At 56.2% G+C, this 13,483-nt stretch overlaps 1 protein-coding gene across 2 annotated transcripts in view; it reads right to left on the minus strand.

Moving 5' to 3' along the window:
* Positions 1 to 13,483, minus strand: part of GFRA2 (GDNF family receptor alpha 2) — an 83,701-nt gene that overhangs the window by 39,010 nt on the left and 31,208 nt on the right. For both annotated transcript variants that reach the window (XM_064482456.1, XM_010996333.3), the window contains exon 4: positions 11,928 to 12,282. In XM_064482456.1, coding sequence (XP_064338526.1) covers positions 11,928 to 12,282 — 355 coding nt within the window. The remainder of the gene's footprint in view (positions 1 to 11,927; positions 12,283 to 13,483) is intronic.

The following is a 13,483-nucleotide window of genomic DNA, read 5'->3' on the forward strand; positions in this document are numbered from 1 at the left end:
GTTTTATAACCAGCAAAAGCAGTTAAGCGAGCTTCATTTGGAAAATCGGGAAAAAGAAGACAGAGAGCAGAGGGAGGGGAGGGAGCCTCCCGGTTCACATAAGCCACCCCCTTCACTCGACCCCGAGAGGCGGGACATCCACGTTACACCAGCTCAGCAGGGACCTGCAAAGTCACCAACCTGACACCCACCTGAGGCCTGGGAAGGGGCCTCCAGCCTCTGCTCTGTAGATGGGGAACTCATTCCAGTTTCCCACCAGATCACAGAGGCGGTTATGGGCAGAGGTGCACTGCAGTAGTATTGGGATTTAGTGTAGCCCCTGGCCCCGGACTCTGTTCTCCTGCTTCTATTTCTTCCTCTCATTTAGCGACCAGGCTGGAGAACCCTGAGCCGGATGAAAAAAGGGAACGACAGGCGGGAGGCTGGGGGGCTGCGGGAGTCCCTGTCTGCCCAGCGTCTCCCCAGGGCATCTCAAAGCTCTGATCATACACACACACGCTCCTCCCTCCACTGGCATCTTGTGCTCCGAGCAGGACACCCTCTCTCCTGGGACAAGCCGTGCCCAGGCCTGCTTGCCTCACCTGACCCCTTCTGGAAGCCTCCCTCCCACCCCAGCTGCAGGACCCAGACTCCACGCCACCTTCTGTGGCTCTCCCGGCCACCCCGCTCCCCTTTTCTGAACGCCTGCAGCACGCGGTTTAATCCTTACAACACTTAATTAAACAGGGCCTCCTCTTCGTATTAAATGTTTCCACACGCGTGAGCCTTGTCTCCCCAAATGAGCTTATGAGCTCTTTGAAGGAACCAGTGTTTACCGTGGGCCCGTGGGCCTGGCCCTGCGCTCACCGCCTTTCCTGCATTAGTTCACTTAATCCCATAATCTTGACCGCAAGCTCCGGCCTCTCTCCCAACTCCCACATAAACATTCCCACTTGTGTGTTCCAAAGGCTTCCCAACAAACAAGGTCAAAACCCAAACATCTACCCTCTGCCCAGACCCCCTGCCCCTCTCCTCTCTCGGAATGGCTCCGCCAGCCAGCTGGTCACATCCAGCAAGTCCTTCTGAAGGGCTCAGATCCGGCCCCTCCCCTCCCACCCCTGATCTCAGGCCCCATCACAGTGGGTCCCTAGCAGGCCCCATCTCCAGCCTCTCTCTCTCCTCTGGCCCATCGTGCACACAGCAGCTAAGGGGATCTTTCTAAAACACTAGCTGGATCATGTCACTCTATTGCCTAAAATACTTCATGGCTCCCCATTGTCTTCTGTTGAAAAGCAGACTCCTTGGCAAAATGTGCAAAGGTTTTATGAGCTGGTCCTCCCTTGCCTCCCTCGCCACCGCCCCCACCCCCATCTTTTAACACACACAGTCCCTCTGCAAGGACCAGAAGGGCCGCCTGCTGGAACAGGCCGACTCCACCTTCCAGCTCAGACGCCTCCTCCAAGCCTGGGGGCAGCCCTCCACCTCACAGCCAGCACTAGCCCGGGGGCTGCGTGGGCAGGCCTGTGGTTTACCTCGGCCTCCTGGGCACTGAGCACCTAGAAACGGAGCCCCATGGAAGGCCTAAGGGTGAGCTACCAGGCTCCACGTAGGCATAACAGTCCTCGCTTTGACAAGGAGCACAGAGGATCCACGACGCTAAAGAACCCAGGACTGCGGCTCCAGCCTCTTCACGCCGCCCTTTGAAGAACACACCTGGGGAGTCTCTCCTTGGGCGCGTCCCCGTGCTCAGAGAGCACCCCCAGCCCACCACGGGCCGGGATGACGGGGAACACACACGCTCACGCGGACCCCTGCTGGACCTGCGCGATGCACCCAGGGCTGGAGTGCGAGCAGCTATCCCCGCAGTCCCCTTCCGCTCTGCGTGAGCATCTTACAGCTCCCTGGTGCGTAACTCAGCGTCCTGGTTCTGCGCTAGGCGGGAGGGTGCCAGCAGTGGTCTGATATGCTTGCCCGCCTCAGAGACCCTGGGATAACAGAGCTACCCGTAGGTCTCCGAATCTTCCAGCTCAGAAGAGCCCGGAGCTCTTAGGGGAAGTTCTCTTCCCACGTCTGGCTGTGGCTGGAGAAACTGCATCAGGGGCAACTGTCTGGTGGCCCCTCAGAGCCCAGGGAGGGCATGGGAGGTGGGGGTATCAGGGTCCTAATCACGTCACAGTGTACGAGTCAGCATCGAAGACCATCACACACAGTGATCCACACCGCGGGCTGTCCCAAGTCTGCGTGACCTCAGGGTCACAGACTGACCCTGGCTGAGGGTGTGGTCCGAGGACCCACCGAGTGCCATGGGGTTGCCCATGCTGGCAGGACCCCCACCCCACACTTCCCAAAGCCAAGCCAGTGCTGGGTTCTCCTCGGCTGATTCTCCTTTGAAGGGACTGGAGCAAGTTCTCCGTGCTGGATGGGTACTCTTTCCATGAGGATCTTTCCCGGGAAGCTCTGACTTAACCAACCAACAAACATCTCTTCAGCTCTGATCAGGTTTCTGAAATCACCACTTCATCAAAACTGCTGTCGAAGAGGTCACCACCGCCCTCCACTTCCCCACATCCAGTGGTGACTCATCCTTCTTAACCTCTCAACAGCGTCCGGCACAGCTGTCCACGCCTTCTTTTTCAAAAATCTCCTGTGACTTCTGTGGCGCCGTAATAACACCCCCAAACACTTGCTGGGCACTTACAGGGGGGCCAGGCACGTTCTCAGCGCCTCCTCCCACGCTCACCTCTCCCCAGGAGATGCTTCACATTCCCCGAGCCTGAAGCACCATAAATATGCTAATGGTCCCCAGAATTTATACCTCCGGCCAAACTCCCGATAGGAATGTCTCAAAGGCAACTCAAAATTAACATGCCTGGAATGGAATTCCTGATTTGTCTCCCCCTCCAAGCCTGCGCCATCTCAGAAAATGGCCCCATCGCCCACCAAGTTGCTCAAGCCCGAAGTCCGTGAGTTACCCTTGAGTTCCTCTGTCTCCCTCGCTCCCACATCAAGGTCTATCATTCCCATCTCCGAAATACCTCAGATTTACCCACTCAGCTCTCTCCGCATGGCCACCCCCCTGGTCTGAGCTGCCATCATCTCTGATCTACTGATACGAAAATAACCTCCTCCCTGGTCTCCTTGAGGTCCTTCTTACCTCCTCCACTAAGATGCTGCACACAGCAGCCAGAGTCGTCTTTTTATATCACAATCTCGATCATGTCACTAGTTGGCTTCAGAAGCTTCCTTCTAACTGTACTCAGAACAGATCCAAACTCCGTGTCCTGCCTGCCAGGCCCCAGGGGACCCGGCCCTGCTTGCCCGTCTCTCCTGAGTCCCCTGTGCTCCAGCCACACCAGCCTGCTCTCACCGCTCCGCCGGTGCCGGGTTCTGTCCCTCCCCCGAACTCCTGCACGTGAGCTGTTCTTTCTCCCGCCTGTCTGACCGCTGCCTCCTCATTCTTCAGGTCTCAGTGTAGATGTCATCTCCTCAGATAAACTTTTCCGGATCGCTCTGTCCAAGGAGACCCTCCCTGCTTCCTCCATTATTCTCTATCTCTACATCCTGCTCCTTTCAAAGATGTTAATCACATACTTGTCTGTTTACTTTGCTCACTGTCCTTCTCCTCCATTAGACTGTAAATTCCAGCGGGGCGGGGACCATCTCTAACTGTGTTCTCTGTGTAACTGTCTATATCTGGTGTCTAGCACAGTGCCTGGCACACAGTAAATATTTGTTAAATAAATAAATCGACACTATAGATACATATATATACACACACACATACATATATATGGTAGGTATATATAAGAACATAAAAAACAGAGAGTTAGGGGGAGGGAGGGACAAATTAGAGACTTAGGGAGAAGCAGGGATAAATTAGGAGTTTGGGATTAACAGATACACACCACTACATATGAACTAGATAAACAAGGACCTACTGTGTCGCACAAGGACTGATATTCAGTATCTTGTAATAACCTATTAACGGAAAAGAATCTGAAAAAGAATAGATATACATACACGTGTGTAGCTAAATCACTACGCTGTGCACCTGAAATTAGCACAACGTTGTAAATCAACCACGCTTCCATTAAGAAAACAGAGACCTAATTGGGAAGATAAAGTGGGAAAGCTGTGTGACCAGTGCCACACGAAGGATACAGACAAGTTCCTGAAAGCGTCCGTGGAAGGAGAAGCTAAGGGAGGGCTCAGGAAGACGAAGACAAAACAGGTTTTGAATGAAATGTAAGTCTAGGAGGTACAGACTGAACGTCTGTGTCCCTCCCAAATTGATATGATGAAGCCCTAATCCCCAGTGTGATGGTGTTTGGAGGTGGAGTCTTTGAAAAGGAATTAGGTCAAGAGGGTGGCGCTCTCGTGATGGGATCAGTGCCCTCATGCAAAGAGGAAGAAACACCGCATGCACGCGCCGAGGAAGCCCACGTGAGGACGTGCCTCGAAGAGCGCCCTCACCGAGAACCCAACCGTGCTAGCACGTTGATCTTGGACTTCCAGTTTCCAGAACTGCAAAGAAGTATTTCCTCTGGTCTATGGTATTTTGTTACAGCAGGCCCAGTGGACAAAGACAGCAGCAAGGAGAGAGCCCGCGTCACCGAGTGGAAGCAGAAGTAATGAAGGAGCCGGGGAGGGAAGCGCCAGCTGGGTAGCTGAGAGCGTGCCCCGCCCCACATGAACACGCGCACACACGCGGCTGGAGGTGATGCCTCTCGTGTGAACAGGCCGCACTGACGTGGGCTCTGATTCTCTCCTCAGTGGGTCATTTCCTCCCACCAATCACCCCATGATGGAGTGAGTTCTCACACAGAACTCCACAAGCGGGAGCCTTAGCCAGACAAGGGGTGCACCTCGTCTCTCTAGGGTGTGAGTTTTACGGAGCCTAGGTGCCCAGAGAGCAGCCTGGATGGACGAAGGTCAAGGCCTCCCCTGCTCAGCCGTGCTGAGCACCCTGCAGCAGCCGGAGCAGGAAGCCACATAAACCCTGCCTTGCAAACTAGGTCTCTAGTCATGTTCAACATCCCAGGCTCCTGTCGATTTGCCACAGGAACTTCCAAGAGGAATAACCTGGGCACCCTTGGCCCAGAGTTCAGGGGTGAGCAGGGGCCCTACTGAGGACAGCAGCAGAAGCCAGCATGGGGTCCCAAGGGGAAGATGCGTCTCAGGGTCTCGCAGGGCAGAGGACCCCACGCCCCTCCCAGCAGTCTCCCTCCACTGCAGCCTTGCTGGCTAAGTCTTCTTCAGGATGGTGACTTCTCTACCCCCATGGCACTCCTGGACACAGGTCTGCTCTGGAGACAGATGGAGCTGCTGGGCTCCGAAATCTGCTCAAGGCCAGACAGGCCCCTGAACAAGGTTCCTCTGTCTGTGGCTCATCTGCCCCACGAAACAGCTGCTCTCTGTGCCACCAGAGTGACCCAGGGAGGCCTGAAACAGAGGAGACCTGGGCTTTCAAGAGAATCTGGGTAGAAACACTGTCATGTAATTCACCACATGGCTCCAGCCCATCACAGAGACAATAAGCATGGTGTCCCATCACTGGACTGTAAGCACCTCTACCTACTTCATTAACTCTCCAGTCCCAACACGAGGCCTGGCCCAGAATGGACGATCAACAAACAGTCATCAAATGAGTATAGGAATTGCCTCAAGACCCCCGTTCCTCCTGCTACTGGCGAGCCACTGGTCCCAGGAGTGACGGCTGGGTTCTAGCAGGTAGGCACCTAGTCCACCCCTCCCTTACCAGTGGCAGGCATCACTAATCAATCACAGGTCTCTTTGCTGCTGAGCCAGGAGGCCGAGTTACAATCCTCCAGGCAGCTAATCCAAGCTGGCCGTCTAGAGGAGGCAGAGGTTCTTAAGTTGGTGGAGGTCAAGGAGTCCTTCAAGAATTAATGAAAGCAACAAGTTTCTCTCTAGAGCATGCATACAAAAGTTTACACATGATTTCAAGATATTCAAGACCCTCTCCTTTGAAGAAGTAAAGGCTTGAAAGCCCCACGACCCACCTACCTCTATGTGGATGTTCTTTGCTGACATTTAGAGATAACCTGCTAAAAACATCAGCCAACAGATTCTACAGAGAGTCCAGAGGAAACTGAGGGACAGCCCCAAGGAGCCAAGAATCAAACCAGAGCTGTCCATCCACCTGCCTACAGACATCAGACATGCCCAAGCTAGGCAAGGGGGGCGGGGGTCTTGCTGAAGAGACTCCTCCCCCAGTCCCTGCAGACAGCTGAGGGAGGGGACCCCAACCCTCTGCCTTCCCAGCAGTCCTCTCGAACAAGGACAGTGTCCACTGCACAAAGGGGCCCGGGCAGCCAGGGTAGCCTCAGGCTGGGATCTATTTATAACCATCCTCGGCACCCAGAGGTTAAATGACAGCCTGAGATGTGGCACAAGGCCAGCGCTGAGTTATTTATATCCTCTTGGCAGACCAAGAGGAACAGGGAACTTCAGGGGGCCTCTCCAAACGAAACCTGGAGGGACACGGTTTACAGGACATCACAATCCTCCTCCCCACAGCACCTCCCACAACCACACACACCACACACACACACAGGCATGTGTGCACAATCTGGACCATCCTTGTAATGAGTGTAAGCTGAGAGAGTAGAAACCAGAAGACTGTGTTTAAAATAAAATAGTAGGTCATGGCCCACTGGGGGGCTGAGGAAAGAGAGTTCAGCCAAACCCCATGGAATCATTCCAAGAGATTCTCCAGGCTTTCCAGACTCCATATCAGAAGCATTTTAAAGGAAAGTCCTCTCCCGGTCCTACGTCTGCAGCCCTCAGGCCCACGATGGGACAGAAACAAAGGCAGAAGGCAGGATGTGGGCTCTCGGGCTGCAGCTTCAAGACCGGCCGGACGCACAGCTCGAGCAGGGAGTTCCCCCTCGCCGAAGCTTCCTCCCTCGGTCACTGACCCCAAGCTGACCCTGGCCCAAAGAGCAGGGGGAGGGTGCAGAAACTCCTCCAACAGCCCCGGGCCCCAGCAAGAGAATGTCCTTGTTGAACCAAGGCGTCTTCAAACCCGTCTGCTTTGTGGTTAGTGCCATCTCATCAGGCAGCGCGGCGGGGCCGTCGAACACCACCCAGGGGACGCTCGAGGCCCGGCGCGAGGCGGGCCACACGGCACACCTGCAGGCTTGCTTTGATGCAGGGCCGGGTGAGCGGGACTGGCAGAGCTGCCCCCACCCCCGCGGGGAGTCCTGAGCCAGGATACACTCAGGGAGAAGCCTGGGCACAGCCAGGCCGACTCCCCAAGATGAAGGGTAAAGGGGGCCAGGCAGGCCCAGTGAGGTGGAAACGGCGCTACAGCGCTAGAGCATAGGGCGTGTCCTAGGAGATGCCGCAGACAAGGGCCGCACCCCCAAAGAGTCAGCCCAGAGGGGCTCGCCCGTGACCCCCACCAAGGCCAGCTCTGCCTGCTAAAGCATCCAGCAAAGGAAGGCCTGGGGCTCCTCACTTCCTGCTCCAAACACCAAGCCACTGGGCTCTCCCACTTCACAGTCAAGATTTCCACCTGTGGTGCCCACCCTGGCAGGCAGCCAAGGCCAGGAAGGGAGGGAGAGCACCCCTTCCTGAGCGGAGTGGAGAACTGCCTGTTCTCCGATGCTCTGTTCCACCTCCCAGGCTCCTCCACAGACCACAAGGACACGGTCCAGGCATTAGCAAGTCAGGCCTGCAAGAGTGTGGAAAGAAGTCAGCGCCTCTCCCAGATCTGCCCTCCCACACCATCTGCCCTGACGAAACACCTCTGATCACTTCCTCTTGGATTAAGAGCTCCCCTCTCTGGGAATATGACCTCAGGTGGAGGCGCAAGGGGAGAAGGCAGACTGGGAAGCTGCTGCGGCAGGCTCAGATCCAAGGACCCGGAAGGGTCCTCGGAGAATGGGGAGCATCCTTGTTTGATCAATGAAGAAGCCGAGGGCATGCAGGGTGAAATGGTCCATCCAGGACCACTTGGGAGACCAGGCACAGGGGGAGCACAGACGGTCACCATGGCAACCACCTCCACCCGCCACCCATCTGCCTCTGTTTCTCCCTCGTGCGCTTTTCCCACCCACTCTGAGTCACCGGCAGAGCTCCCCAAAGGACACTCGGCCACGCTTCACAATCCCCTAAATCCTGCCAGACTCGGCCTAAACGTGGGTTCTGCCCCATCCCTGCCCTCCCACTGGCAGGAACATACTTCAAGTCAGCACAGGGATGGGAGTTATGGAAGAAGAGGTAGAGGGATACCCTGGTTCGAGACCAGGAGCTCACCCCGCCACATCCGGGAGCGCCTGGAACTTTCCACGCAGGACCCAACTCAAGAATCCAGACCCAGCACCGCTCATCAGTCCTGTGGTTGCTGCGTTTAACTTGACATCAGGATGCATGGAGCTCACAGGCTTGGCTTGTGCTTCTCAGAAACCAGCAGCCCGTACATCCTGGGATGGCCTCATCCTTGATTCTCCCAATACTCGGTCTTGTTTAAACATCATTTCTGATTCTACCACATGACATTTATCCCCCAGTTCTACCATTCCTGGCTCCTGTCACCCCCAGAAAAACAAACAGAACCCATCCCAGGCTCTTTAAAGAGACACAGATGTCACACAGGCCACCAAAATCACCCTGCTCCAAGCTCTCCCGTCTCCCTAGAAGCTGCACATATTGTCCTTCTTTATGAACACCACTAACAGGGGGCAGATGGCGTTCACAAGGCTCCTCTGCTCAAGACTCCCCTGTAGAGAGACATCTGCGTGAGCCTTGACGCCAGGCTGGCTGCCCGCCGGTGCTGGGGCACCTGGCCCACGGGTGTGCGCGGTCCTGACCGCCCCGGCTGGCCGTCCCTGGGCTGGGACTCAGGCTGGCCCTCCAGCCCCTCGGTCCCTCCTCCAACCTGCTGTCCCGCCTCCACTGCGTGTCGCACCGTCTGACAAAGATGGTTTAGCATTTAGGACAAGGCGAGACTGCGTCTCCATCCAAGAATGAGCCAGCTCCTCCCGTCACACGTGGCCCATCAAGTCGCTTTCTCTCAGCCCAGCAGCCCGGCCAGAGCGCACGTGCGGCCTCTGCTCCGGACTGCCTTTTGTGGGCCCCGGTGTCTCCTCCTAACCCTCCTCCTCTTCACATAGTTTTACTTTAAATCGCCCCAATCATTTTTTTGTACGCAATAAGGTATTTTTTTTAAGTAAGCAGAGAAGAGACCACCTTCTTCAGGCTTTCCCAGCCCTGTGAGCTCCAGGGATCTGCCCTTCTCAGAACTCCAGCTCGTTTTCCAAACCAAGGTAGCGCTTCCCCTTCAGCTACACAGGCCCCGAGCTCCCAGGACACAAAGATGCGCCCTTCCCACCACAGCTGGTCCCCAGGTCCCTGCAACAAGGTGGCTGCTACCCACCGCCTCCGCTCCTGTCTCCCCGTGGGGCTGGACCTGCTGCCATGGGCTTCCACACTCCCCACTCACACACACACACACACACACACGCACGCACACTGTGAGGCACCATGCTGCGGGCACTCCCTCCCTCCCTCAGGAGCCCTTTCTCTTCTGGATTCTGGCCGGCTCTCTCCTGGTTGTCCTTCCACCCCACAGCCTCCCTGTCACAGCCTCCACTTCCTTCACCCCTCCCTGAAGAACAGGTGTTTCCAGAAGAGTTCTGCCTCACTGTCCACACCGACGGCTTCTCTCACTGCCAGAACACAGAGGATGCCCAAATCCTCAGGCATTTCCAGGCACGACTCCCTCCTGGGCTCCACCAACCCTCCCTGCACCGTCTCATCACTGCCATGGCTTTAATCACCAACAAGATGCCCAAACCCATTTCTCCACTTCAGCTTCTCTACTGAGCTCCAGGTCCATAGGTCCAAATGCCCCCCAGGCATTGCCATGAGAATGGTAATGCCCCCCAACCCTCAGATGCTGCGCATCCAATACCCCTCACCACTGAATGGGTCTGTTGCCCCATAATTATTCAGCCAGGAAACATGGCGGTCACCAGTCATGCATCCATTCTAGTAACATCTATGGAAAGCTCACCACGCACCAGGCTCTGCGCAGGACAAGGTGTGAAGGAGACAAAACAGAAACGGCTTTGCCTCCAGGGAACTTTCAACCAGTCACCCAGTCCTGTGGAGGCTACTGACCAATCCCCGCTGAACTGATACACTGCTCCCCACACCCACATCCGCTGTCTCAGGCCAGGCCCGCGGGCTGCAGTGGAAGGAAAGCACTGAAGATCGAATCCAGCCTGAAATACACGAGCTCGGTGACCTTGAACAAGTCCCTGTCTACGTCTCTGTTTGATGACAGTACCTACCTTGTAAGCTTGTTGCAAGGATTAATGGGATAAACCACCCAATAGGCCACTGTCTGTATACAGCAAGCAATCTCTGCTTAACTGCTCAGTTGGATCCATCTCCCCGGCAGCCTCACCTCTGGCCAGCCCCTCAACACCCCGTGGCCCACACTCCACGAGCACCCACCACCCGCAGGTGCTCATGAGTCCAGGCCCTCTCGCTCCCTCCAGCCTTGGCCTGCGGCCTCATTCCCTGGCTTTCTCCTCATTTTCTAAGGTTCAGCTCACAGCCCCGTCCTGTGGACCCCCAGGCTGAGGCAGGCTCCCCTCCCCTGCGCTCCCTCCTCTGGGGACCCGCAGCCCTCAGCCCACTGCACTGGGATCCCTGCTCTCCCCCTCTGTCTCTCCTTTTGGACTGGGTTCACCTCTGCATGCCCAGGCCTTCGAACCATGCGCTGGATGCTACAGGAGCTCAATAAATGCTTAACCACAGACGGGAAACACACAAGAGGCAAGTTTCAAGTCACCAGAACAAAACAAAACATAAAACTTCCTAATACTTAGGCTACACTTATTAAGCAATGACTGTATGCCAGGCTCTGTGCTAAGCTCTAACACACATGTCATCTAACCCTCACAATAACGCTGTGCTGTGGGTACTTTTATTCCTGTTTCATGGGTGAAGGGATGGCGACTCAGGCCATTTGAAAAACCTGCTCCAAGTCACACAGGTATTAAGTGTAGAGGCCACGAGTCAAACCCAGGACCATCAGAGCCCCCCCATGCTCCACCCCAACCCTAGCCGGGCTCAGCTCTCAGTGTGGAAGGAGCTGCCTCTCAGACATATGACAGCCCTTCCCTGGCTGCCACAGGACTTCACTGGAATGTGGGGTGGGGCTTCCCTTAGAGGTGGGCCTCAAGTCACTGAAGATCCCTTCTTATTCCAGCCTCTAGGATCTATGATTTTAAATTAGGAGCTCTTTGGAAGGTTTATCTTGGTTTCCCCATGGTGCTCAGCATGAAGCTGGGCACCCAGCAGGCAAATAATAAACCTGTGCTGATAAATGAATGGACAGATGAATGGATGGATGAACGAATGGATGGCTGGATGGATGGATGAGTGAATGGATGGACAGATGAATGGATGCATGGATGGATGAATGGATGGATGGATGGACGGACAGATGGATGGATGGATGAAATGGATGAATGAGTGAATGGATGGATGGATGGACGGATGGACGGACAGACGGACGGATGGATGGATGGATGAGTGAATGGATGGACAGATGAATGGATGCATGGATGGATGAATGGATGGATGGACAGACGGACGGATGGATGGATGGATGAGTGAATGGATGGATGGATGGATGGATGGATGGATGGATGGATGGATAGATGAATGGATGGATGGACGGATGGACAGACGGATGGATGGATGGATGGATGAAATGGATGAATAAGTGGACGGATGGATGGATGAATCAATGAATGAACAGATGAATGAATGAATGAATGACAATTCATCTTGCACACGTCTGAGTCACCCTCTTTGCCGGGCTCAGGACTGTAGCCCAGGGGACCCGGGAGCGCTGAGCAGGCAGCGCACCTGGCCGACTCCCCACAGGGCTGCGGCGCCCCTACCTGCACAGGTGGTCCGTCCGGCACAGGCTGCGGAGGTCCAGGCAGTTGGGCTTCTCCTTGTCCTCGTAGGAGCAGCTGGGCAGGATGGTCTGGCGGCGGCGCTCGGCGCACGCCTGGTCCTGGCAGGAGCAGAAGAGCATGCGGTAGGTGTACTCGCCCGGCACGCGGTCGAAGAACTGGCGCAGGGCCTTGTGGCACTTGCGGCGGTTGCAGCGCTCGGTGGGCGAGATCTCGCGGTTGCAGATGGAGATGTAGGAGGAGCGCAGCTTCTTGCAGTTGTCGTTCAGGTTGCAGGCCTTGGCGGCGTCCAGGCAGTGGTTGCTCTTGGCGCTGACCGCCGGGTCTGCCCCTGTCCCTGGAGGGGAGGGAGGGGACTGTCAGAGGCCCAGGCTGGGGACACCGCCCAGGCCCACCTGCTCTGTGCCCCGGCTCCCTCATCTGTGAGATGGGGATCACTCAGCAGGCCCGCCCTGCAAGGCGGAGCTGAGGACCAAATGAGCTAGTTCACTCAGTCAGGTCTGCAAAGTGCTGCGGACAGCACCTGGCACCAAGCAAGCTGTACATCCGGGGCGCTATTAGGATGACGACTGTTAACACAGAGTCTTACTTAAAACTTATCATGAGCCCAAAAGGCAAGCGACGAGGTGTCCGTGGCCCTGCTTGCAAAAGTGGGAAGTGGGGAAACTAATGGACTGGCTCAAGGGCACGCAACTGGGTAGCAGTTAAGCCAAGACGGGCCCCTGGGTACCCAGCGGCTGCACCGGCGAGCAGGGCTTCTGGTCAGGGAGCACTGCTGGCCCTTGGGAGGGCAGTTCTCATCATGGGATCTTCAGCACCCAGGGGACAAGAGCACCATCCTCGCCCCCACCACTGTAGCCACTGAAACCGCCCCCACGTGCTTCGAAGGGTGCGACTGCGGCCAGCGAGTGCCGAGACCACTAAAAGCAAGCGCCAGGCTGGGAGCTCGGCAGAGGGAGGTGGGGGCTGAAGGCCAGCCCGGGACTCCGGCAGGGCTGAGCCCTTCCCCAACCGAAGGGCAGACGTGCTGGATGCTCGGACCTCAGTGTTACAGCCGTGGCTTCAAGCTTCATGCCACTGCCCATGAAGCAGAACGTCTTGGGCACAAAGCTGTAATTCTGGGGAACTGTCAGGCTCCTTCTGTGGTGGCCACCCCACTCCCCAAGTCTGAGCCATTCTGAAGGGAACCCACGGCAGAGGGACCACCTGACCCCCCACCACCAGCCCATTCCCACCCACAGAGCACCCCTTGTCCATCCTGATGACAGACAGAGCGGGGAGGCAGGCATCCAGTCTGCACAGGGCCCCCCTCACGACGATGATCAGGTGAGAGCCGGATGGGAGATCACCTAGCCCTACCTCTTCATCTTACAGATGAGGAAACTGAGGCACCGCATGGGTACGGGGCAGCAAACCAGAGCAGGAGCCCAGATGCCACCAGCACCGTGGTACCCAGGGAGAACCACCGCTAGGATGGCTGAGCCATAGCCTTTCAGTCATTCTCCATCCATGTAACAAATGCTTTTCCATCTTTCTTG

The sequence above is a fragment of the Camelus dromedarius genome, chromosome 36 (assembly GCF_036321535.1).
Source record: "Camelus dromedarius isolate mCamDro1 chromosome 36, mCamDro1.pat, whole genome shotgun sequence".
Lineage (NCBI taxonomy): Eukaryota > Metazoa > Chordata > Mammalia > Artiodactyla > Camelidae > Camelus > Camelus dromedarius.